At 45.0% G+C, this 26,568-nt stretch overlaps 1 protein-coding gene across 4 annotated transcripts in view; it reads right to left on the bottom strand.

The window, feature by feature from the left end:
* Positions 1-26,347, bottom strand: part of ACSL5 (acyl-CoA synthetase long chain family member 5) — a 48,936-nt gene extending 22,589 nt beyond the window's left edge. For 2 of the 4 annotated variants that reach the window (XM_062213880.1, XM_062213877.1), the window contains exons 1-3: positions 24,164-24,411; positions 5,756-5,940; positions 1,571-1,679 (exon numbers count right to left, since the gene is read on the bottom strand). In XM_062213880.1, coding sequence (XP_062069864.1) covers positions 1,571-1,679; positions 5,756-5,911 — 265 coding nt within the window. In that variant the 5' untranslated portion in view covers positions 5,912-5,940; positions 24,164-24,411. Of the gene's footprint in view, positions 1-1,570; positions 1,680-5,755; positions 5,941-24,163; positions 24,412-26,227 lie in introns of those variants that run through there. The other 2 variants (XM_062213878.1, XM_062213881.1) reach the window with 2 other exon arrangements.
* Positions 26,348-26,568: the final 221 nt, after the last annotated feature.

The following is a 26,568-nucleotide window of genomic DNA, read 5'->3' on the forward strand; positions in this document are numbered from 1 at the left end:
AGTAATGTTGCAAGCTTCCTGGGGATTATTAGGTCCCGCTATCTGGAATTCTGATTCACTAAGAGGAAGGTGGAGTCACAGGATATATATTTTAAACAATATTTGAGGTTTTGCTCACCATAGATGAACTACTTTCTAGGAATTAAAAGTATGAGGGCTGATATATTCAAGGCTAGATAGGACGAGATTGTCATTTTTCTATGCAAGTACTCAAGCCAGATTTCTCAGGCCTGCTGACGTGTGAGGCCATTTTAACCTTCTTGCTTTAGTTTTAATTTAGCATTGATAAAACAACTCCTAAATGTAGTATCTTATATATCACATATTATATGTGAAATGATACAATAATACATGATCAATGAAGAAAACTAAAAACAGAAGATCTCAAAGGAATTTCTACTACTCTAGACACTTATTATCTTTATTTGCCAGAGAAGTCAGGAAATGGATATTTGTTTTTCGCTTATGATTTGCATAAAAGTCTAAACATGCTGATCTGGACCCAGAAGTGCTGAGTACAGTCCCCAGTGGAGCCTTCAGATAGAAATTTTCTCTAAAATGTACCTTTCATTGTCTATCTGAGTATGTACTTTGATAAAGCACTGAAAAACTGGCCTCAAATTAAGCAGTCTATTCAAATATGCAGACTAAGATTTCAGTAGGAACTCCAGCATTCTCTAGCTCTATGATCCCAGGAATGTCCTTGAACCCCTAAAACTCTGTTTTCTCATCAATACAAATGGCTGAACAGTAACTAAACCGAGGGTTAAGGAAGATTAGAGTATCTACACTACCTCTAGCATAGTTAGATAGCGTTTGATAGGAGTCAGTTATTGTCACAATCATAGGTATGAGGCAGAAAAGTAGGAAGGGGTTAAGAAGTCACATGGGCAAACCTATACCTGAGAATGTCACCTGAAAGGGAAAAAAAGGTATGGAAAGAACTAGAAACCAGTGGATTTTGAAAGGAAATTTGTGTGCCTAGCATTGTGCTTGAAGATAGAAAATATAAATATTAAGGCTTGATCTGTTCCACATAACCTTTTAAAGCCCATTGTGGTAGTGTTTCTAAAAAAGTCCAGAAAAGGCAAGCGCCTTCCGTGATAGTAAGAGTGGCATACAGGCCAGAGCAACGACAAGGTTAGTCAGGAGTCCTGACAACTGATCCTGGCTTAGATTTTCCAGCGGTCAATGCAGGAAATTGCAGTTATGGAAAGCATGTTCCTAAACAAATGTAGTGTACTAGTGAATTAATCAAAAATATTTTTCCACACATTTTGTCTCTCTAACACCAGCTTGGCAGGAAATTTCTTGTGTGAAGGGTGGAACAGACTCAAAGAGGCAAAGTGGTTTGCATGAGCTTACACAGCTAGAAACACAACTGGGTTTCAAATACAACTCTGTCCTGCACTGTCTCCAGCACCCACTCTGATATAGTGCTAGTGGTCCCTCTGCCTGGTGCACTGTGGTTCTACCCAGAGTACTGCACCTCGCCAGCTGGGGTTTCAGGAAGGAGACAGCAAAGGAGATGTGTGGAGCGGACACCATTTCAGTCCTCCTACAGGCTTACCGGACACAGCAAGGCCTCTCTGGAAAATCCCATACACTGTCTTGGCTTCTGAGAAGTAGTAAAGCATGAGGTCGTTGCCCCTCTGGATAGCACCCTTTCGAGCTCCTCCCTAAAACATAAGATCAAGTTTAGGCCAAGGTCGAGTCTGTCCCCACCTGTTCCACAATTGTGATGGACTTGAACTGAAGAGGACATAAATGCTGATTGCTGAGTTCACAGGGACATTCTCTTTACTAGTCAGTGAGTTCTTAAAATCTCAGAACTATCGTATGCTCACATCACAGAAATTTTGGAAAATATAAAGACTTAAAAAATTTTGATCTTAAATCCCACCACCCTGATTTTTCAAGGTTACATTTTTGGTAATTCCCCTTGACGTGTGTGTGTGTGCAAGCATACAGATACAGCTTGAAATCTTTTTTATCTTATCAAGTGTGAACTCTATTGAGTACATACCATGTGTTCCAGTTACTTGCAAATACTGTAGATGTGAGTTAAGACAAGCAGTTATCCTGGAGCATCTCATAGACTAGAATTTTAGAATGTGGGTGGATGAGAAGGGAGCCCCACGTAATGATAATATTGTGACATACATGCAGAATGAAAATAAACATATGACTTAAGGAATAAATGAAGCTTGAAATCAAGTCTATATAAAACAGAAAAGATTTCAGTAGAGACTTTGAACATAACTAGACTTTTCACAAAAAAGATGCAATTTGGGTGGAGTAGGGGAAAGACAAAGAAGAATAACTCAGAGGCAAGAAAACACATGGCAGCATCCGGTGGGTGATGAGGGAAGAGGCTGTGTGGGACAGAGGGAGCAGCAAAGACTGTCTAGAAACGTCAGCTTGAGACCATAGCATCTGGTTCTGGGATGGGTCCCGGAGCTGCAATGGGGGCCACAGGCATGGTTCAAGGCTGATGAAAGTTCGTCTAGGGAGGAATAAGTGTCAATTAAAGAAGTCCTTGAAAATGTGTGTTACTGGCCAAGTTTAAGGACTATGAAAATGCAATGAGGCTGTCACAATGAATCTCACTGTCTAAAACATCAGGGAAGATGTCCTTGAGATGTCACCTGAAGGCAAGGTATCAACAATAAATTTCCTTATTTGATGAAAGAAGACAGAATCTTGCTGTCTGTTAACATGGGGTAAGGAAGGAGCAAGAACCCAACATAATTCAGATCATTACATCCAGGCTACTGGGTAAGAAGTAGTACATCTCACTGAGAGAACAGGAAAGGGTGTGTGTGTGTGAGTGTGTGTGAAGGGAAAAGATGTGCAACAAACAGATATGGAGAATCTGAGTTACTCGAGCATCAATGAACTCAGACTAAAAGCTGGATTTGGGTATTACAGCCTTTTAGGTTCACGTTCAAGTCATAGGAGAGGAGGCATCTTTTTTCTTTTTTTTTTTTTTAAGATTTTTATTTATTTATTTGTTAGAGTTACAGGTGGGAGAGACAGAGAGAAGGGTCTTCCTTCCATTGGTTCACCCCCTAAATGGCCACTGTGGCTGGAACTGCGCCGATCTGAAGCCAGGAGCCAGGAGCTTCCTCCGGGTCTCCATGCGGGTGCAGGAAGCCAAGCACTTGAGCCATCCTCCACTGCCTTCCCAGGCCACAACAGAGAGCTGGACTGGAAGAGGAGCAACCGGGACTAGAACTGGCACCCATATGGGATGCTGGTGCTGCAGGCGGAGGATTAACCTAGTGCAACATGGCGCCAGCCCCAAGGAGGCATCTCTTCAACTCTGAGGATTTAGAGCAGAGATTGGCGGACTACAACCTTTGGGCTGAGTATGACCTGACACCTTCATTTATAAATAAAGTTTCACTAAAAAACAGCCATGCTCATCCATCTACATATTTGTATTGTATGGTGCTTTCACTAAGTAACCACAGTACCAAGTAGGTGCAGCAGTCCATGAAAACCTAGGCCTGGTCTTTACTGAATGTTTGCCAACTCCTGCTATAGAAGAATCAAAAGATTCTGACAAGGAAACCCTAGGAGGACGAGAGGAAAAGGCTAAGTGACCAAGAAGATGGCTTTGGAATTACGAAGACATCTCACTGAACGATATTTTGAAAGACAACAGGAGGAGTTTCAAGAAAGAAGTCTGTCCAGTCGGCTGAAGGAAGGTCATTGCATTTAGAAGGCAGGATATGAGTGACTTGGAACACTTTGGAAAGATGGTAGAAGTAGAAGATCAGGTCTCAGGGGGGTGGTATTCAGAAGAGTTCAACACGCAGCCCACTCTTAGAGAACTCCAGTGGGAAAGCAGTGAGAGGCGCTGGCGGCCTAAAGCAGCAGGATAGGAAGATGCCAACGAAGGGACTGAATGTGGCCATATGCCAGAAAGGGCGACAGGATGGAAAGTGTAGGTGATTTGGAATAAGAGTCCTGCATAGATGGAACATGATTGTATAGGGAACTGCAAGGTATGTTTGCAATGAAATAGGAATGCTTTTTTTTTTTTTTCTATGAAAAGGGTTGAAGATGAAAAAAGACAAAGATATTCATGGAGACAGAAGGAAAGAAAGAGGACGAGAACATTCTCGGAACATTCAGTTTGCTCAGGGACCCAGGGAGGAGGGTAATTTTTTGAAGGCCAGAGGAATGAGCCCAGTTCAACTTCTACCACTTAGAAGAAGAAGGAATGTTAATTCAAAGCTACAGTTGAACTCTAGGAAGTGGCTTCTTACGAAAATTTTTTATGCTTTTCATTTGAAAGGGAGACAGACAGATCTCGTTTGCTGGCTTACTCCCCAAATGCCCACAATGATAGAAACTGGGCCGGGTCAAAGTCAGGAGCCTGGAATCCAGTTCAGGTCTCCCACATGATTGGTGGTGACCCAACTACTTGAGCCATGACATGCTGTGTACTGGGGTGTGCATTAGCAGCAAATTGGAATCAGGAGCAGAGCCAAGACTCAAACTCAGGTACTTCAATATGGGATGAGGTGTCCCAAGAAACATCTTGACTGCTATACTAAATTCTGCTCTGGAAATCACGTCTTTACTATTCTCAGACATTGGAGAATCTCCATGCAAAAGTTCTCTCACTCCCCAAGTACTGTCTCTGTCATCTAGATACTAACTTGGCAAATGTTTTCTGTAAAGAACTCAGTAGTCCGGGCCGGCATTATGGCTTAGCCAGTAAAGCCACCACCTGTGATAATGGCATCCTGTATGGTCACCTGTTCATGTCCCAGCTGCTCCACTTCTGATCCATCTTCTGTTAATGGTCTGGGAAAAGCACCAGAAGATGGGCCCAAGTGTTTGGGCTTCTACCACTCATGTGGGAGACCTGGATGAAGCTCCTGGCTCCTGATTTCAGCCTGAGGAGTGAACCAGTGGATGGAAGCTATCCCTTTCCCTCTCCCTCTCTCTCGCCCTCTCTCTAATTCTGAATTTCTAAAAACAAGAACTATGTGATAAACAGGTGTTTCGGAACACATGCGATCTTCCCTATCTCAGCTTCTTTTAAACTTTTTTTCCCACTTATCTCTTCAGAAATGTGAAAACTATTCTTAGTGTTTTGTGTGTGTGTGTGTTTCTTTTTTTTTGGTTAAAGATTTATTTATTTATTTGAAAGGCAGAGGCAGGGAGAGAGAAAGGGAGAGGTCTTCTATGTGGTGGTTCACTTTCCAAATGGCCACGACAGCCAGAGCTGGGCCAATACGAAGCCAGGAACCAGAAGATTCTTCTGGGTCTCCCATGTGGGTGCAGGGGCCCAAGGACTTGGGCCATATTCCACTGCTTCCCCAGGCCATCGCAGAGAGCTGGATTAGAAGTAGACGAGCTGGGACTAGAACCGGCGCTCACATGGGATGCCAGCATGGCAGGCAGCAGCTTCACCCGTTATGCCACAGTGCTCGTCTGAACTATTCTTAATTTTCTAAATTGCCCTAAAATGGTAGATTATGCCTGTAGGCTGTAGTTTACTAACCTCTGACCTAGATTTCTGGCATCGTATGAGCTAGCTGTGGTTTTATTTTTATTACAAAGGAAAATGTGCTGGTAATAGCAATTCTAATTTGTAGCTTCTCTGTTGATGGGTAATCTAAAAGGTTTATTTTCCCATGCTACACCCAGTCCCCTTCAAGGGTAAGGCCAGCTTTCGCGTTGCAGTTGATGTTCAATCAAGCTTGACAAGGTATAATGAAGACTGGAAAATTACCTCAATTCCTACTGACTGATTGTCCAGGTCAACAAGAGGCAAGACTGGCTGGGGTCTGTTGATCAGCCACAGGAACATGGCGGCTCCAAACGTCAGGATGCAGATCAGTGCCGGGGTCGGAAGTGGGGAAAACAAGAAGTTAAAGATGAAAAGCATCTTTGTGACTAGCAGCAGGAAATTCAGACCTTAAAAAAAAAAGAAAAAAAATTAGAGGAAATGATTGCATTTTTTTTTTACTCACTAGTTCTGTTTACAGAAGGACACACACACGCACACACACACACACACTCTCTCAAACTCTCCAGACAGAGCTGGGCCTCTCTAGGAGCGGAGTTTCTCCCACTGTTTACCTTAGCAATGTTGAAAAGAATGAACTGTGTTCTCCACCCCTGCTACTGGACTGTCCCCGTCCAAGGCGGAAAGGATCAGAGGAAGCAAGTTAATCATTTCCCAGGCAATGTTGAGAAGCGACTGCCCTTATGTTTTTGGCCCACAAACCCGAGGAGAAAGCTTGCTGGATCCAACTGAATCTGGTGCTAAGTGGAGGATGTGCCAGGGCAATTCTACTGCCTAGGCAGACCCAGAGTCAGGAACTTCCGGTTGGATTTCCTTCGTATCAACCAAACAGAGTAGACCTCTGGAGCGGTGATGTCACAGATTGTAGAAATCAATCATTTTGATGTGGACATTTCCTGTTGACCAGATATGCCTTGCCCATTGCTTTCTATTTTTGAGCATCAAGAGAGGGTTCAGAGATCAATGGCATTACAATGTACTACGTCCAATGTCTTTTCTTCTAGGAGGCCATGGAGCAGATATTAGCAAGGCACACGGAAAGGGTGGACACACGGTAAGCATTGAAGAGTTTAAACAGGAGATCTCAAGAACTACAGCAACAACCTCTTCCCCCAACCCAACTTTTCTTGCAGTTTTCATCAAGTTTATCTTCAGACTACTCTGATTGATAGGAGGGAGTGGCTTTGAGGCTGGTCCCAGGGACATACCTTTGTTGAAGCCTCACAACATTCAGGCCCCCAGGAGGACAATAGCCATAACAAGAGTCCACCAGGCACTGGGCTGGCATGTTTGCACAATTCATTTAATTTAATCCAAGCAATGCCAAGAACTAGAACTTTACAGAGGCCAAAATGGAAGCTCCCAGGGCTAAAATGACTTGTTCAAGTTCATGGACTAACTTCCCATGGCTACTTCACTACAAAAACGTGCAAAGCTATAACTCATTTTTTTCTTATTGATTCTAGTCACAGTGCTCAAGGAGACTGAACTTGTCTGGCACCATACAGGTGACAGCAAATGAAGTTCAGAATTTGCATTCTTTCTAGTATACTGCAACACTAGAGAGAACAATATCTCAGAGATGAGGCCAGATAGCATTCCCACTCAAAATCAAAGGAGCAGACCAAGCCCAGTAAAAAGTTGTATCAGATCAACATCACAGCTGCCCTTAGAGCTTTGAGATGGCTGCCATTGGCTGGTGTCTGGAGCCTTTGCCATTGGAGGACACGCTACTCTCTGGTCTGAGAAAGGCTACAAGAGTTATGTGCAGGGGCAGAAATGGCCACAAGAAACTCTGAGTTGCTCTCATCATTTTTCTGCCCCTTGATTGGTTATTACCTGACTTGTGAGTGGTCCTTTTCCACTTAATGGAGAAAAACAGAACTTCCAGAGAATGGGATGAGAGTCCCCCAACTCCTTCTCTCCTTCCTCGTTGCATTTAAGGGAAGAGAAGGAGCCAAAGCGAAAACAAAAGCAACACCTGGCAAACACTGGGTTACATAACAACAGGGATGCATTGTGACCTTGGCAGGGTTCTGAGAGCTGGGTTGGTTGGAATGCAGCCTTACCTGCACTTCTCTGGTGAAGCAGCCACGGTCACTCCACTCTGGCAACACAAGAACCAGCCTTGCAGGAGATGTGCTTGGGCCAGTCACACTACACCAGCCAGGAAAGGGGCATGGCCCAGGGAGAACTGTGGCAATGGCAGCGCAGAGTTGGAGTGCCAGTGGGGAGGAGAAGCCTGCTCTGAGCTCGTCCATCATGCCCGCCACCAACCCCTGCCCTAAGACTCGGACTCTGCTGCCAGGCTGGCAGGACCTGATCATCTGGCCTTCTTCCCGTGGTAGCCCTGGCATCCGTGAATGGAGAGATCCTTACCTGCACCCTCCTTCCTGCCTGTGATAAACAACTGTGACACTGAGGACCTCTGCCCTCTTCTTCCAGGGGCAGATTCGTATTTTAACAGGAGACTTTACAAACAGTGTCTTCAACATAGGGTCTAAAGGTGAAATTTCTGTTCAGTTATGGTAGGATGGGAGGGAGGCAGAGGGGAGAGGGCCAACAGCTCGGCAGGTGGGCAGGTAACACAATGGGAGACAAGGGACAGAGAATCCATGATCTCAAGGGGGCATCTGCTGTCAATCCCCACTGACTATTAACACATAATCATCTGGGCCCAGGGTCATCAGATTACCACATAATTTCCCCTTAGGCTACTCATAAGACTGGGTTTTTGTGAAACCTCAATTTTAACTCTGGTATGGGATAAACAAGAACACATCCCCCACTTTAATAGGGACCAGGGTCTGTCATTTCTTAGCTACTCATTTACATAGACTTCAGTCATTTTGCCACAAATGGAGTGAAACTGACCTTCACATGATAAAGAGAGCGATTTACACATTTCAGGGCCATAGTTCCATGAGAATGGAAGAACCCTTCTTATACTCACAAGGACTTCTGTTTGCAGGAGATATTGAGGGGTATGTTGGTTTGTCCACTGAAGTAGCCCTCTCCTATTTCCTACTGCTGACCAGGTCTCCAACTCAAGGAGGAAGTTCTTCCATGCCATTTTTGTATTATTTTTTAATTTGAGAGGTTGGGGGGGGGGGGGAGAAGAGAGAGAACATTCCCGCCTGCCAATTCATTTCCCAGATGACTGCAATGGCTATTCCTGGGCCAGGGCTGAAGTCAGGATCTGAGAACTCAATCCAGGTCTCCCAGGCAATGCGGTAGGAACCCAATTACTTGAGCCAGCACTGCTGCCCACCAGGGTCTGTATGAGCAGGAAGCTGGAGCCAGGAGCCTGAGCCAAGTTTTCTGATGGAGGAGTACACCTAAGAACTCCGAAGTAGGCTGTGAGCACTGTGCTGGCATCTTAACTGTAGGCGAAACACCAAGCCCACACTTTTTATAACAGAGAAAAAATTCACTCAATAGAATTATCTTTATTAAACATATAATCTGACAGTATTTAATATATTCACAATGCTGTGCAACCGTTACTAGTTAGTTCTAAAACATTTTCCTCTCTCCCAATGGAAATCCCATACTCCTCAAGTAGTCATGTTCCACTCCTTCTTCACTCAGCTCCTAGAGCAAGTACTAGACTGCTTTTAGTTTCTCTGTATTCCTATTCTAGATATTTCATATAAATAGGATCCTAATATGTGTCTTCCTGTATCTTTCTACTTGTACTTTGCATAGTGTTTTTAAGTTTCGTCCATACTGTAATATGTGTTAGTATTTCATTCATACTTTTGGATGACTGCTATGCTTTTGTGTGGATAATACTACAATCTATATATCCATTCATCAGTTAATAGATATATTTGGACTATTTCCATTTCAGGTGATTATAATAGCTTTGTTATGAATACTGTATAAAACTTTTTGTTTAATTTTTTTTTGGTTTTTCAGGATTTATACCTAGGAGAGGAACTCCTGGGTCATATGGAAATTTTATGTTTAGCTTTTTGAGGAATCATCAAACTCTTTTCTGTAGTTGTTGCAGCATTCCTTATTCAGATCAGCAATGTAAGACTGTTCCAGTTTCTCCATGTCCACCCTAATACTGCTATTTTGTTTAAAATAGTCATCCTAATGTGTTTGAAATGATATCTCATTTTGAGTTTGATTTGTAGTCCCTTAATGAAATGGAGCATCTTTATATGTGCTTAGGGCCATTTGTATTTCTCCTTTGAAGACATTTCTACTCAAGTCCTTTGCCCATTTTTAAATTGGATTGTTTTCTGTTGTTGATTTGTAAGAATTATTTTTTAAAGCTTCTTTAAAAATTAATTACTTAATCAATTTGAGAGAGAGAGAGAACGCTTCCTTATGCTGGTTCACTCCCCAAATGTCCTCAATGGCCAGGACTGAGGCAGGCCAATGCTGGTAGCTAGGAACTCAATCCTTTTTCCCACAGGGATTGCAGGAACCCAGCTGCTTGAATTATCTCTTGCTGCCTTCCAGGGTTTGCATTAATGGGAAGGAGGAGTCAGGAGCCAGAGGTAGATACTGAACTTCAGCGCTCTGATGTGGAACGCAGGCATCTTCACCACTAGACCAGATGCCTGCCCCTGTATGAGCTTCTTTACATGTTGTATTCCTGAGACTTGATCCTTAATCAACTATGTGACTTGCAATATTTCTTCCCATTCTGTAGGCTATCTTTTCACTATCTCGATAGTTCTCTCTTTTTTAAAGATTTGTTTTATTTATGTGAATGGCAGAGTTACAGAGAGAGAGAGCGAGAGAGAGAGAGCGAGAGAGAGATGGGTCTTCCATCTACTGGTTCACCCCTCAAATGGCCATAATGTCAATAACTGGGCCAGGCCAAACCAGGAGCCAGGAGCTTCTTCAGGGTATCCCACTAGGGTTCAGGGGCCTAAGCACTTAGGCTATCCTCTGCAGCTTTCCCAGACACATTAACAGAGAGCTGGATTGGAAGTGGAACAGCCAGGACTCAAACTGGTACCCATATGGGATGCTGGCACTGTAGGCAGCAGCTTAATCTGCTATACCACATTGTCAGCCCCGAGGTCTCTTTTTGAATGCACAGGCTATGTGTGCACATGAATACAACAAACATACACACACCCCAAACTCTTAACCTGACAGTGTTAGCATTAGCGAGGATTTGAAACCATATAACATGACTCTCTTGTTGTTTAAATGGGAAACTAAGATTCTGAAACAAGGTGAGAGATGCTAAGGTCATATCATTACGTGACAGCGTAATGAGTTTGCCAACACCTTCAGATGTGCTCAGATGAACAAAAGGAAAAGCCAACACTCCTCTTGTTCTGTATCCTGGGTGACAAATTACATTCTGGTTCAAATACTCCACTGGACCCCCTGCCTGCAGTTAGTATGATGGCAGTTCCTTTTCCCCTTCATGTCACTGGTGCTGAGCAAGCCACAGGTGGACAACGTCTCTGCTTTTGGATGTGGTGATAGCCCCATGTCTCTACCCCTACCCCAGAGGGCCCATTTGTCCTTCCCCCTTTCTCTTGACTCACTCCAGGGCCCATTCCTGCTCTGTGTCATGGATGGCCATAGCCAATGTCACTCATCTCCTGGCCCCCAACATGTTTTCCTCCCAAGCTAGCTGAAGGCCACCTTCTGCCTTCCTGTCTCCTCGCAAGCTTCCTGAACCATCTTGGTGTCCAAGTTAAGACCATCTCATGTTCCACTTTGGATTTTGCTCCTTTATGGATCTGAGGCAGTATTTCTTCATTAGGCCTCATTTTCTTTGGATGAAGTCCCTAAAGGATCCCTTCTAGTCTAACATTCAAGTTCTTGGTCAACTGTGCTTATTGCTATGAATCCTTTAGGCTACCCTTATAGAATAAAGATATTTTTCTTTTGATAGTTCCTCTCTTTTAAAAGATCGTGTTTTCCTCCATGTATGCCACTCAGAGCCTCTCAAAGCCTAAGCATTTGCTCTGCACATTACTAAGAACACTATTCTTGGGGCCGGCGCCGTGGCTCAACAGGCTAATCCTCCTCCTTGCGGCGCCGGGTTCTAGTCCCGGTCAGGGCGCTGGATTCTGTCCCGGTTGCCCCTCTTCCAGGCCAGCTCTCTGCTGTGGCCAGGGAGTGCAGTGGAGGATAGCCCAAGTGCTTGGGCCCTGCACCCCATGGGAGACCAGAAGCACCTGGCTCCTGCCATCAGATCAGCGCGGTGCGCCAGCCGCAGCGCGCCAGCCGCGGCGGCCATTGGAGGGTGAACCAACAGAAAAGGAAGACCTTTCTCTCTGTCTCTCTCTCTCTCACTATCCACTCTGCCTGTCAAAAAAAAAAAAAAAAAAAAAAAAAAAAAACACTATTCCTGGTTCTGTAGTGGTTGTGTGTTGCTTATAGGTCAATTCTACAACTCAAAGGTTGGCTCTCCCTAATCACCCTATCCTGTGTTGCCCTCTCCTCCATAATCACAGTCTTGGATTGTGCTTTTCCCTCCTCCAGGATGCTGTTCACTGCCTGAAATAGTTCCGGTCCCTTATCCACCAACCATCACTCCCAGTGAACTGATGATTTAATTAGGACAATTAATTGTTTTGTTTCATTGTTGGGCCTGCCATGCCTGCAGCAGGCTTGGCACATAATAAACTTTCAACAAGTGATAGTTGAATAAATGACCAGTTTTATAGTTCTGAATCATCTGTTCTAAGTGTTCCTAATTAACTCATTTTCCCAGCAGCAAAACTCCACTGTCAAATACCCAAATCTTGGGTCATCAGAATCTTGAGAGGGTCACTGTTAGAAAACTGGCACAGTTTTATCTATGGCACTATCTATACCCAGATTTACATCCTATGCCCTGGCTCCCGCCGCCATTGCTGGAAGCCAGGTGGCCACATGGCCCAACCGCCACTGTCAAGCTCCACCCCCATCCTAAAGGGATTCGATGCTCCTGCTTCCCTGCCTGCCCTCCGGCAAAGTTTTAAAAGGACCTGTTCCTGAACACGTGGCTCTCTTGACTCCTCTCCTCCTCTTGTCTCTCCTCTCTCTCCTCTCTGTCTCTCTCTCTCTTACAGTCTCCTTCTCTCTCTTTTGCCCTCTTCGCCCCTTCCCTCCAGCCTGCTGGCTTTTTCCCAATAAACCCTTTCCCTTACTCCGGTGTTTGGTGTGTTTTGTGACGGTCTAACAGAAATACATAACAGTCAGTGCCAAAGCAGTATCTTGGTAAGGAATGGATTAGGAGTGCTGGATGGCGAGAAGGCTCACTTCTAACACACTTTGAGGACAAAATGGGGATCAGTCTACACTGCTAGGATTGGGGGAATAGAAATAAAGTCACTTACATCGATTAAGTGAGCAGAAAGTCTAGTCGAAAAAGAAATCATTCTGTTGTCCTGGGGTTCTGAATTATAAGGACAATAAGGAAAATTATCTTTGCCTTTAGGCCTGGAGAACTAATTATTTTCACTACAATAATGAGATGAAAATTGCAATTATAAGCTTTTAAAAAATCTTCCTTCTAGAGAGTGACATGTTTATTCAGATTTAATTGGTTTCTCTGTTCTCTTGCATGTATGGGCTCATCCTGGGGCGATAGGAAGCTCACTCAAAGGGAGCCCAGAGTCCCCAAGTTCTCACACTTAGTTAACACATTCTTCCTCACTAGGGATTAAGTACTCTCTTCCAGAGACTGTCACACAAGCCTTGACAACTCAGAGTGTCCCCAAAGGGGTCTGTTTTCTAGACTGGGATTCAGTTTTTCTAACCCAGCCTCCATTGCTGTTTTCTTTAAATTCCTGGAGACCTCCATTTCAGTCCTTAGCCAGATATCCACCATTTCTAGACAAATTCCAAAGTGATGGCAAAAAGCCAATGAGATACTACAAAGCAGCAGCATCACAATGATACTGGGCATTGCCTGGTAACCTTTTGCTTAATGGGCAGAGAATGTAACCAGGTATGTGTTCTATTGCAAGATCCTTCACCCAGTTTCCTCAGAGTCAGGACTTAGGGCTTTTTCACTTTCCTTACACCAGTTTACTTTTCTCTATCACACTGTAGTTTTCTTCTACTAGGGAAAAAAGATAACATGATTTGGGACAATGGTCTTGTTAATCAAAACTCAATCAGAGAAATGCCCAATACAGAAAAGCTTTTTTCCCCCAAGAGAGTCAATTGCAGCTGTCCAAGCTAATTAAAATGATTCAGAGATCAAATGGTTCAGTTCAGTGAGATCTGAGCCAAAAAAATCTGTGGTTGCATTAATTAAAAAACCAAAAAAAAAAAAAAAAAAAGCAAGAAAGAAGCACACACACATAGGTCAAAGAAAAGTTCCTCAGTGCCCTCTAAGGAAATAAGAAACCAGTACTTTGCATTTTTGTAATTACTGAGATAATTCAGGGAGGTGGCCAATGACCAGTCAGTAGTTTTTTGATATTTCACACAAATAATTCATCTGAAAGTCATGGGAAGTTGATATTCATAATAGTGTATATAAGAATAAATATATAAAATCCACCTTTAAAAAGTTTAGATCTAAGGTAATGCTTGAAAAATGGAGACACACATGACATGGTCAAGGGTCCTATCTTCTTTAATGTATCTATGCAATTAATGCAAGCATAATAAAAAATAATAGAATTTTCTTGGGAGCTAAAAAAAGCCAATTCTAAACTTCATCCAGAAAAACAGAACTTATAAGAATCAAAAGCCTTTTTGAAAAATAACAGAAATTAGGTAGGCAGCAGAAATGTAAACAGCACAAAATTTGAGTGTTTACTATAGAGTTATTGAAGTTTTCTACTAGTCATGAATAGATAAATTCTATTTTAAAAAAATAACTCTGAAATGCTCCTAGTAGATGCTATCATTGTATATGAAACCGCATTTCAAATTAAACGTTTTCCACTTACAATAAATGTACTGAAACAACTAGCCAGAGAGAATATATAAAACTGATTGCTGTCTTACTCCTACAACAAAAGTAAGTTGGAGTTAGATCACAATCTATCAACAACAAACTTGAATACAATCCAATGAAATTCTTAAAAATACTTGGGAGGACAAGTATGAAATTATTTTTATAACATTGGCATGAGAAAGGCCAAAGATAGACATAAAATCTAAAATCAATAAATTAAAATGTTGTCAGCTTGATTACATAAAAACTTTTAAAAATAATGCCCAAGTCCTTGGGCCCTGCACCCCATGGGAGACCAGGAGAAGCACCTGGCTCCTGCCATCGGATCAGCGCGGTGCGCCGGCCGCAGCGCATCTACCGCGGCGGCCATTGGAGGGTGAACCAACGGCCAAGGAAGACCTTTCTCTGTCTCTCTCTCACTGTCCACTCTGCCTGTCAAAAAGAAAAAAAAAAGATGTTCACTTTTGTTCTGGTGATTCCACTGAAAATTTAACCTGTAAAAAAAGACGTCAGCTCAACACAGTGCATCACAAGTATCAGGGAAAGCACTCGTTAGGGATTTGAGCTGTTGAGTCAGCTTTCTTTGGCTCAAACCCACTTGGTCATGTTTGTTTTGACCTGGGGCAGCAGCTAAGTCTCTGTGTGGTTTTTCATCTGCAAAATGTGCAATAGTAGTATCTCAACAGGACTAAAGCGGTTAATGGATGTGTAAAAAGGAATACACCTCGTACATAGTCTCAGGTATTAACTATTATGCCCATCACCACTCAAACTATTGGATTATCTATAATTAAATGCAAGAGCCCAGGAAAGTCTTCCTGGATAGAACAATGGTCATGCAAATTATAGTGCTTCCACACAATGGAACCTGGAGCAGCCAGGAAAAAGAATAAGGTGGATCTGAATGCACTGTTATGAACCAATCTCAGAAAAGAAAAAAAAAATCCATGTAGAAAATGTACATATCATGCTCCCAACTGGGATGAGTTCTGTCTACATTTGTGTTTCTAAAAGGACAATTGTCATAGGAAAAACCGGTGGAGGAGAATAAATCAGGAATGGATTTCCCAGAAAGTTGTGGACATTCAGACATTTAGTCAAACAATATCACAGGGCTTAGGTATGTATTAGGCATTGTTCCAGGTGTTGGGATAGAGCTGTGAAAACCCTGCCCTCCTAGCATTATATTCTGTTGAGGTTTGACTGTAATAACTAGATTATTTAGTGCTATGGAATAACAACAACAAAACACAGGAGGAGAATTAGATGGGGGCACATCAGGACAAGGAGTTTTAATTAGAGCTTAGAGCAGGCCTCACTGGGAAAGTTAATACTTGACAGTTCAATCTAAAACAGGATAGTATGGAGCTTGAAAGCCAAGTGTTCGGCATAGCAGTTAAAATGCCACCTGGGAAGCCTGTGTCTTACATCATTATGCCTGGCCTCGAGTTCTAGCTCTGTTCCAGGTTCTAGCTTTCTGTTCATGCTGTTGGAATAAAGATCTAAGCCTCAGCCATTCTTGCCCATTGCCCAAAAGATAGATAAACATTGCAATTCATTCCTTGCCCTTGAATCTCAATTGGGTCTCACATCCTATTGCCTTCATACCCCGCCCCCGCATTCTTTCACAGGTTCTCAAAGCCCCCCCCCCCCACCTGAAAAATCAGTTCCAGGAATCCCCTTCCACCTGCTATCCCCACCCCTACTTCCATTCCTAGCCCTCATAACATACAAAAAGACTTGGCTCCTGAGATCTGGGCCTTCTGCCATGTGTCCATCAATGTGCTTGCCAGCAGTTGGTCACCCACCTTTGTGAATTTATTTTCTCCGAATAAATTCAGTCTGGCTGTAGATTCTACTGCCTCTGATCAACCTTTTCCTAACACCTGAGAACCCTGGGAGGTGGCACATGATGGCCCATGTAGTTGGATCCCTGCCCCTCATGTGGAAGACCCAGACTGGACTGAATTCCTGGCTCCTGGCTTCAGCGTGGGCCAGCCTCAGCCCTAGCTGTTGTGGGCATTTGTGGAGTGAACTGACGGATGGGATATTTGCGTCTTTACCTTTCAAATAAATAAAACACATTAAAAAATTTTAAATCTCAATAAACAAAGACCCAAGCAAAAAAAATGGGCAAGTCCATATTATCCCAGCAGCAGCTCAGGCAGCTGTTTTAGAGAGTTCTATCACCTTGGCTGGCACCCTGAGTACCCCTGAGAACGTACCTCAGCTTCCTGTCTACAAACTCTGTTCTGCCTCCTCCCCAACCACATTCCACACACAGCTTTTCTCAGTCCTCTCACTGTGTAAAATGCATGGCAGACACTGAGTAATGCGGCCAGGCCAGCAGCTCCGGAGGTAAACTTTTTCATTCATTTCTCCAGCAGATAAGAAATCAGATCAGAGGCTGAGTCACAGGGCCAAAGGAGTCACAAAAATGTGTCTTTCAACATTTACTGCAAGTAGTTGGGAAGAGAGGTTGACGTAAGATCCTGAACTCTGAGCCTGCAGATAGCTTCCCAGCCAGTCAACAGGGCCTGAATGCTCAGGCCACCACCTCGCATGGCCATGTGACCAGGCACAGGTTCACCCTCCTCCTCTGGAGGCCTGGCTCCCAGGAGATTTCCTCAGGCAGTAGGCAAATTGGCCTCCTTGCCATATCTGTGAAGATACGCCCAGCCGAGCAAGCAGGCAGTATAACCAAAAGGAGCTCTGTTAAAATCACAGATTTTTAGGCCAGCGCTGTGGCTTAACAGACTAATCCTCCGCCTTGCAGTGCCAGCACACCAGGTTCTAGTCCCGGTTGGGGCGCCGGATTCTATCCCGGTTGCCCCTCTTCCAGGCCAGCTCTCTGCTATGGCCCGGGAAGGCAGTGGAGGATGGCCCAAGTGCTTGGGCCCTGCACCCCATGGGAGACCAGGAGAAGCACCTGGCTCCTGGCTTTGGATCAGTGAGATGCGCTGGCCGCAGCAGCCATTGGAGGGTGAACCAGTGGCAAAAAGGAAGACCTTTCTCTCTGTCTCTCTCTCTCACTATCCACTCTGCCTGTAAAAAAAAAAAAAAAAAAAAAAAAAAAAAAAAAAAAAAAAAAAAAAAAAAATCACAGATTTTAGGCCATGGAAAGATTGTTTAGAGCATTTTTAAGAAAAAAATGCCAGTGACATTAACCTCCCATATCTTTATTCCTAGCCCAATTGTGAGGCCGTGTCCCAAAAGCTCTGATTGTAAGATGGCTGCAGAGAAAGGTGAGGGTGTAGATGCAGGACAGGATGCCAGGCTCACAAGCAAGCAGCCCATCAATAAATGCCAAGGGCCATTGATGTGTGGCCGTTGGTGGTATCTGTGCCATTGAATGACACTGGGAAAAGCCACAGGAACCAGAGCTCAGGAGGCCTGTGGGATGTAGAGGGGGCTTGCTCTTGCTTTGGTTTTGTGTCTCAGTGAGCTTCCTCTGATGGTGGGCAGCTCTGTGGGGTCAGGGTCCCCTGAATTGTGAGCACCCCCAATTGACACCATCCTAGCTTCTGGATTTACTTCTAGTTCAGTACCTGAGATGCAGGGGGAACCCCTGGTTGCTGCATCACTCGTTCCTTTTGCTCACCCTACATATTTACTTCAATAAGGCAAACAAACATCTTGGATCTCTGTGTCCAGCCTCTCCCACACGTTGAGACACAGGCAGATCCACACTGAAATCATTGATTGATTGATTGATTTGGTATGTAGAATGAGTTCAGAGAAGGGAGAAACCTATGAGGACTGGAGGCTGGATGGAACTCCAGATCCTAGAGGATGTGTGATCCTTGATCCCATGGGTTTATTGCCAATAATCTCTTTTCCAAGAACAACTGAGGATGATGAAGCCAATGGCTAGTGAGATACAAACTGTGATTTCTTCCAGGGTCAATGTCACCAAACCTTTCTAAATGGTTGTCCATGTCTCTCCCTCCACTGTCTTCATGGAGAATGAGTCACCTTATTGGGCTGGATGAACCCAAGTAGAAGGGAAGAGTGTGGCTGGAAGCACCAACATGGGATGAGTGGGATATTCATGGGAGGTAAATGCTAAAGGGAAAAAAGGAAAAACTCCAAGAAGGTTGAATGAGACAAGGTCTGGGGTGGGTGCAGACCCCGTACCATGGTAACACTGGAGTCAATATGGTTTTAAACATCGAGACCCTTGGGGTTGGACAAGCTTTGGCCAGTTGAACAGGGCAATATTTAATAGGAAAGTAATTAGTAAGTCAAGTACTAAGGATCTCTTAACTCAGTCCATTAGGATACCATAAAGTAGGTGTCCATTAGGTACATAGTATTCACTCATAGGCTGGTGCCAGGAAACGATGAGTTCCTTATATAGTTAACCTTGATTCACCATACTGTTTCAAACAAATCACAGTTCAACAGCCCTGCCTTGGAAGACTTTGTCTCAATAAACATCCCCACAGCCTGTTGCTGACCAAGAGAATTATGAAAGAAGGGAGGCCAGTAGAGCCAATATCAGAAGTTCACTGGATTCGATAAGACGGTCTGTAAAAAGATAGGTGGGACAAAGTACTAGATTCTCATCACCCAGGATAAAGAAGAGTGATGCAACAGGTTGTGAAAGAGGCCTTCCTGCCCTGGTTCTGTGCAGAATAAGCTGTCACACTACTTGTTTGACCAATGGTCAAGTATCACCAGATTCAAAGTACAAGCAACAGGTTTTATTGCCAGCAGTCTCCTTTCCAGGGGCAAACTTTCAAGGTCATTGACTTTTCAGGTACTAGAGCAGTTTCTCTGATATTCTGAAGATATGTGGCCCTGGGTACAGTTAGTTAATATCCCTGAGCATTATGTCCCTCAACTGTACTCAGGAACAGGTATAAGTACAAGTCCTCCCCTACTTGAGAAGGACTTTGTGGTAGAACTTCTGGTACATCGTCAGGGCACCTGAGAAGTCCTCAGTAGAGACTAACTTCTTTTCTCTTCTTCCATTTGTCTTAGTTTTCAAGTTCTTGCCAATATCAGATGTTCTATTATGATATACCCCAGAAGAGAAGAGATGATCTTGGTCTTTGTACTATAACTGCCCTTCCACTTACACGCATGAGTCTTAACAACTCATCTCCGTATAAATAGAACACTTGTATTTGGAGGAGGCATGGCCTGTCTCTGACCCAGCACCCCAAGCTTCACTTTTTCCCACAAGCCACTCACAACTGTTAGAATGACACCTGAAGACCAAGACCTATCACTAGCTCCTCCAAAGAGAGTTGATTCCAGGCAGAAGAACAGCGATACATGACCTGTCTGAACTTCCAAACTCCCAAATCTGTATTTTTATTTGAATAACATGAACTGAGAATCCAGGAAGTTTCTGGCTCTATCCCTGGAGGAAGAGGAGTTTATTTCTGACATCAGATGCACAGTCACATAGAGGAGAAACAGATCTAATAATGCATTTACAGCAGATGTGGTGAGAGCCAAGCAGATGTGGTGAAAACCACAATGGTTGAGCTCACAATTGCTGCAACAACACCAGCCTTGCAGGATGCTGCCAGGCAGGAGAGTTGCTTGCTTCTGCTTGCACCTGATGGAGCATCAGTTGCACCTGTTGGCCAGGTATATGAAATAGGCACGTATAGTACTGCATTCTTGACCTCTAATCAAATTGCCAAATTCTGGTTGGGAATGTACCTGCCTGGAGATAGGAGGGTGTTTTTTTTTTTTTTCTTTTTTTAAGATAAAATTTTTGTAACATAAAATTAACAATTTTAAAGTGAAAAATTCAACAGCATTTTGAACTTTCATAGTGTTGCCCAACTATCACCTTAGTGGTTCCAAACATTTTCATCTCCCCAAAAGGAAACCTTGTATCCGTTAAGCAATGATTTCCCATTTTTCCCTCATCCCAACCCCTGGTAAATACCAATCTACTTTCTGACGTTATGCATTTAAGGTGGGAGGACTTCCAACATAGAATTTCATCCGGTTTTAATTCTTTGGTTTATACACTACACTAGAGTCATCAGAAAGTGAGGCACAATTCACCATTGGGGATAAATGAGCCAGAAGTCAACATTCCAGATCTAATCTAGTCATATTGTGTCCAGACTTTATTTCTAAGTCTCAAAATCCCTTCTTCATAGCATTGTTTTGAAGATAAACAATAAGGCCGGTGCCGCAGCTCAATAGGCTAATCCTCTGCCTTGCGGCGCCGGCACACCGGGTTCTAGTCCCGGTTGGGGCGCCGGATTCTATCCCGGTTGCCCCTCTTCCAGGCCAGCTCTCTGCTATGGCCTGGGAAGGCAGTGGAGGATGGCCCAAGTCCTTGGGCCCTGCACCCGCATGGGAGACCAGGAGAAGCACCTGGCTCCTGGCTTCAGAGCACGCCGGCCACAGCGGACATTGGAGGGTGAACCAAGGGAAAAGGAAGACCTTTCTCTCTGTCTCTCTCTCTCACTGTCCACTCTGCCTGTCAAAAAAAAAAAAAAAAAAAAGAGGATAAAAGATAAAAGCCAGGTGAGTGGCCTAGTGGTTGGGGTACCCGCATCCCATATCTGAGCGCCAATTCTATCCTGAGTATTAAGTCCTGACTCTGGCTTCCTGCTAACATGGTGTTTGGGAGGCAATGGTAACTGCCAAGTAATTGGGTTCCTATCAACTACATGAGAGACCTGGGTTGAGTGCCTGGCTCCCAGCTTCAGCCCCTTCAGCCCCAGCCCAACTCTGGCTATTAGGGGAGTGAATGGGCAGATGGGAGCTCTCTCACATGCTATTTTTCTCTCTCTCTCAGCTTTTCTGCTGATGTGTGTGCGTGTGTGTGTGTGTATGTGAGAGAGAGAGAGAGAGAGAGAGAGAGAGAGAGAGAGAGAGATCCCATAAGACTAAACAGTGCTGTTCCATACAAAATGTTCATTAAGGGTGCGGCGTTTGGCTTGGGATGCCTGCATCTCATATTGGAGTGCCTGCTTCAAGTCCTGGATCCTTTGCTTCTAACCCAGCTTCCTGCTAATGTGCATGCTGGGAAGTAGCAGGTGATGACTCCAGTACTTGGGTCCCTGCCATCTATGTGGGAGACTGGATTGAGTTCCTGGCTCCTGGTTTTGGTCTGGTTCAGCCCTTGCTATTAATGGGCATTTGGGGGCAGAGGGTGAATCAGCAGATCTCTGTCGCTGTCTTTCTCTCTCTGTTTCTCTGCCTTTCAAATAAAATTAAAAGAAAAATTTTTTAAAATAGAAAATATTCAGTGCATGGTATCTGCTATATTTGTAGCTCTGGAAAAATATCAACCTAAAATATATGTAGTACATAAGTGAACTCAATTCCTTCCCAGGTCACCATCCAGATAAAACACTTTTACAAATTATGCTTTCTAGGAAATTTGTGAGAAGACTAAACCTGAGCGTGTAAAGGACCAGCACCAACTGCCTGCAGCATCACGCCCTGCTTGACCATTCGCTTCCCTTGAGTCGGTGGCTGCGCCTCTCTGAGTGTATATTCCTAACCATGAAAGAGTGAAAACTCCCTCAGAAGATTGCTTTTTTTTTTTTTTTTGGACAGGCAGAGTTAGTGAGAGAGAGAGAGAGAGAAAGAAAGGTCTTCCTTCCATTGGTTCACCCCCCAAATGACCACTACAGCCAGCGTGCTGCACCAATCCGAAACCAGGAGCCAGGTGCTTCCTCCTGGTCTCCCATGCGGGTGCAGGGCCCAAGCACGTGGGCCATCCTCCACTGCCTTCCCGGGCCACAGCAGAGAGCTGGACTGGAAGAGGAGCAACTGGGACAGAATCTGGTGCCCCAACTGGGACTAGAACCCCGGGGTGCCACTGCCACAGGCGGAGGATTAATCTAGTGAGCCAAGGCGCCGGCCAGAAGATTGTCTTAAGTATAAGACACCTACTGTGTGCTGGTACTTGACTAGTGTCATCTTTTTCTCTCTTCCTGTGACCTCCAGTCTCCTTGCAGCACCAGTGGCTCCACTGTGTGAACAGTGCTTAAGGACAAATGGCACGTTGATACTGCTCTCAAGAAGTTAATAGACTGTGAGAAAAGATTATTTCATATCAGGACCTAGCCAAAAGCTTGGCTGAAACATTGTCTGGTCTCAAAAGTGCTTTCTAAAAAAATAGTTGAATTTTAACATCTTGATCTGGGGTCTGCCTCTCCTAGATTTTGCCAGAATTCTCACATCCAGCATCTTATTGCATATCATCTACTCTATGATCTATATTACATACTTGCATTTATGATCCTTGTTTTGTTTGGGCTTTTGTTCCTTGTATTGTGCCTAACATGCAAGGAATGCCTACCAAGCTTTATGTCATGTATGCCTCTTCCAAGACATAAGCTGTGTGCACCTCAAATACCTGTCAATCAGAGGGGACAACCTTGGAGTGACTCTATGCTAGAATATGGAGAGAGGGATCCAGAAAGAACAATCAGAGTCAGCTCTCCTGCCCATGGTTTCACATTTGTGGATTAGACCAATCGTGGATAGAAAGTATTTGAAAAAAAAATTGCATCTATACTGAACTTATATATATATATGTATATATATATATAAAATATATACACACATATATATAACACATATAAACACACACATACATACATATACGCATATACATATATCTGTGTAGAGATATAAAAGTATGTGTATAGTAGCCTATATATGTACATAGATACACACATATATCTAGGCACAAGTTCTGTATCTCCGGAGAAGTCTGACTAAAGCAGCATTATAGATGTGAAGACAGAAGAGACAAGTCCATCAATCAGGGCATAGTGAGAGTGAGCTGTTCCTGTGCTGCTCAGACTGGTCCCTCACCCCCCATCTGGCCTCAGCCCCACTTTCCTGTCCTCCCCAGCTCCAGGTCCAGAACCAGAAAGCCCAATTGTTAGGAAGCCTTGGTACAGACTTTGTTTATTACCATTATTTCCTTAACAACGTAGTGTAACAACTATTTAACAGTGTTTACACTGTACCGGGTTTTATTATTAATCCAGAGATTATTTCAAGCACGCAGGAAGATGTATGTGGGTTATATGCAAACACTATGCAGATTTATTCAAGGAACTTGAAAATCCATGGATTTTGGTATCCTCATGGAATCCTGGGAGCAATTTTGTCATGAGTACCAAGGGACAATTGTACTCTTTTTTTTTTTTCCCCCAACAGTCTTTGACATCATTTTTTAAGACTCTTCCTCTGTAACAGAACACCAAGCACCTATAGGTTGGAGCTATAGATTCAGTCCTACCTTTCAGGCCACCAGAAAGGGTTAATAGTCACAGTACAGCCCCTGCTCACGTCCCGAAGCTCACTTCAGCTTTCTGCCTGCACCCTGCCCCTTAAACTATATCCAGGTTCCCTCAGAAACCATTCCACCAGTGTTTGTGCCCACTCAGCAGCCTCAACCATGAGCTCTCACCACACGCAGGAAGGATTCAGAGACCGCCTCCTGGGGGAAGCCCATGAACCCACAATGAGGGGCCTCTGTGGTGCGCAGCTCCCTGAGTCCCATCCCTGCCCCACCTTCCTCCTCTCCCTCACCTCCCCTGATGCCAAGAGTTTAAAAGCAGCCCTTAGAGACAGCAGAGACTGATGCACAGAGGGGACCCAACAAACTTGAGATTCCAAGTAGCTTGGTTGCACTGGGGGTCAGGAGGCCCCCTGGTCCCATTCATATGCTCAAAAGACCCCTAAAAGCTGATAGCATCCCTTAGACGGTCCCTTACCCTGTGGAGGGCGAATCCCTTGGTGCTTCCAACAAATGAGGCTTCCTACCTCCGGGTTCCTCCTGGCACACGAGTCCCTATCCCTCTCTCCTCACCCCCAGGTCCTCCAGGGACAGGCTTCGGAGCATCCATGCAGGCAGAGGGCCCGGCTCAGAGCGTCCCCTGTTCTGCCCTGCTCTGAGCTGTGCTGAGCCACGCCATGGCCGGGCTTTCTAGCGTGCTCGGGGACTTCACTTCCTGGTTTTTCTTTCACAACTGAAAGTGGAAGCGTTCTGATCAGGAGGAGAGAAGCCGCCCAAGCTGCCCTGGCTCACGTTCAAAGCCTTTAACCCCAGCCCCTGAGGACTGAAACAACAGCCAGCTTGCATCAGTGCAATCCACCCATCCTCCTGCATCTGGTTACCTCCTAAGCCAGGTGAAAAGCTGGGCTGAAAAGACCCAGGGGCCCCTCAGACCACCAGAGCCACGCTGCTCCACCCTGGTCTCAGGACCAGGCAAGTTCAGCCAGCAGGCATCTCACCCCCAGGACGAGCCCGGGGCCGTGTCGGATTCTTCCCCTCTGTAGCCCCCAGAGCTGAGTGCCTCAGTCCCCGAAGCAGTTCTGGCAAAACCAACAAAATAAACAAGCAAGGCAAGAACAACCGGGACAGCCAGTCATTAAAGAGAGTTCTTTAGTCTGTGACACATCAGCTCAGCTTCCCATGCTCCCGATCTAAGTTACAACTATGTTCTGCAGCCTGTCCCCCTGCAGTGTCACCAGGGCCTGTAGCAGTCTCGCTTGAACCACGCTCGCTAGGAAGCTGCCATCCTCAGATTTGAAAGCGGAAATGACAAGTGCCCCTGGTCCTCCCCATCCCCCCGACTCAGACACGGGGAGTGAAGCAGCTCTTCCCAGCCTCCAGGCTCTCAGCAGCTCAGCATGAGCCCCGCCCCTCACGAAACTAAAGGCACTGAAGGGAGGTTCCAAAAAGCCGCCTCCCCCAACAAAAAGACAGTGAGCTGTGTCACAGAGACCCTAGGGACTGATCCCTGGGCCCCGTGGTGGCCCCTGGGGGACAGAGGAAAGAAGAGGGAAGGTGTTCTGTGCCCCTGAGTCATTTCCTGGCTTGGAGCAATGTTTGCCTTCTGCTTGGTTTCGGGAGCTCAGGTCCCCAGAGAATCAGCTTCCCCCAGAGGAGAGCAGGAGATGGTGGAACAGGCGTCCAGCTGCAGCCCTTCTGACACCACTGGGCTGGCGTCATTTACCGCAGCCAGGGGCTCAGGGCCAGGAGAGGATGGAGCCTGATTTTTTGTTGGTCTTCCCCAGGACTGAATGCTCAAGTTCAGAAAGGTCTGGGTCACTCTAAAGTCCCATCGGAGTGGCATTCCTGCCACTCCTACGGGCACATGAGTGACACCCTCAAGATTTCAGGGAGGAACGGAAGGTTTGGCAACATCCAAGAATTCTGTCTAATGGAGTGGGCTGGAGAGACAGAGCCATCAGGGCTCAAATCCTACCCACACCACCTCCTAATGGCTCAGTCCGGGCCATGCTGCTTAACAGCTCAGACACATTCTTGATCCATAAGACGGGAGTGACACCACCTACCTTATAGGAGGCAGCGAGCCAAGGTAACCCACAGTGTGTCCCTTGTTCAGTCCCCAGCACTTCATAAAATGCCTGCTGACCATTCTCTTCCCCACTCTACACCTGCAGCAAGCCAGTGGCCCTCCCCTCCACACGGACACATTGCTGAATGGCAGAGGAAGGAGACACGCATCTTAGCTTTGCCTTGAACCCTGACGGATTGTCAGACGGGTGTTAATGCATTTAGTGGAATTAACATTCTCTCCCAGTTCCATCGGCTGGTAGCATTCAGGCAGCTCAGATGTCCCTACCCCCTTCCTAATCGATAGTTTCTTTGCCTCCCACACATGTCAGCCATGATTACTATTCAAATCAAATGCGATTTCACATTATAAAACCACCTCAGGCTGAGAAAAGACACAAGTCCCACCTTCTCCCCCCATCCACAGCTCCTCACAGACATACAATGCAGAGCAGGTAGTGGGAATGCAACTTACCTTGAGAAAACGCTCTCGCTTCCTAGGTCCAGGAAATGCTCCCTTCACAGCTGGCTGTATGCGTTCAGCCACCCCTGCCCTTTCCCCAGCTCCTGGGACTGGGTCACACCTGAAGCCACTGTGCACCATCCGGAGAATGCCCAATAAGCTCCCCAGAAACCTTTGAACCTGTTGCAATAGAGGTTCAAAGGTGGAAGTTACCTGTTCAAACACTCATCGTAACCTCTGACAGTAAGAAGTGCAGAATTTGGCAAAAGGTTAAAACAAGAGATTGTTATGCAATGGGCTTAAGGAGAAAGAAAAAAAAAGGCAGGCCTTGGCTTAGTAAACATTTAACAAGA

This window comes from Lepus europaeus, chromosome 17, assembly GCF_033115175.1.
Source record: "Lepus europaeus isolate LE1 chromosome 17, mLepTim1.pri, whole genome shotgun sequence".
Classification (NCBI taxonomy): Eukaryota; Metazoa; Chordata; class Mammalia; order Lagomorpha; family Leporidae; genus Lepus; species Lepus europaeus.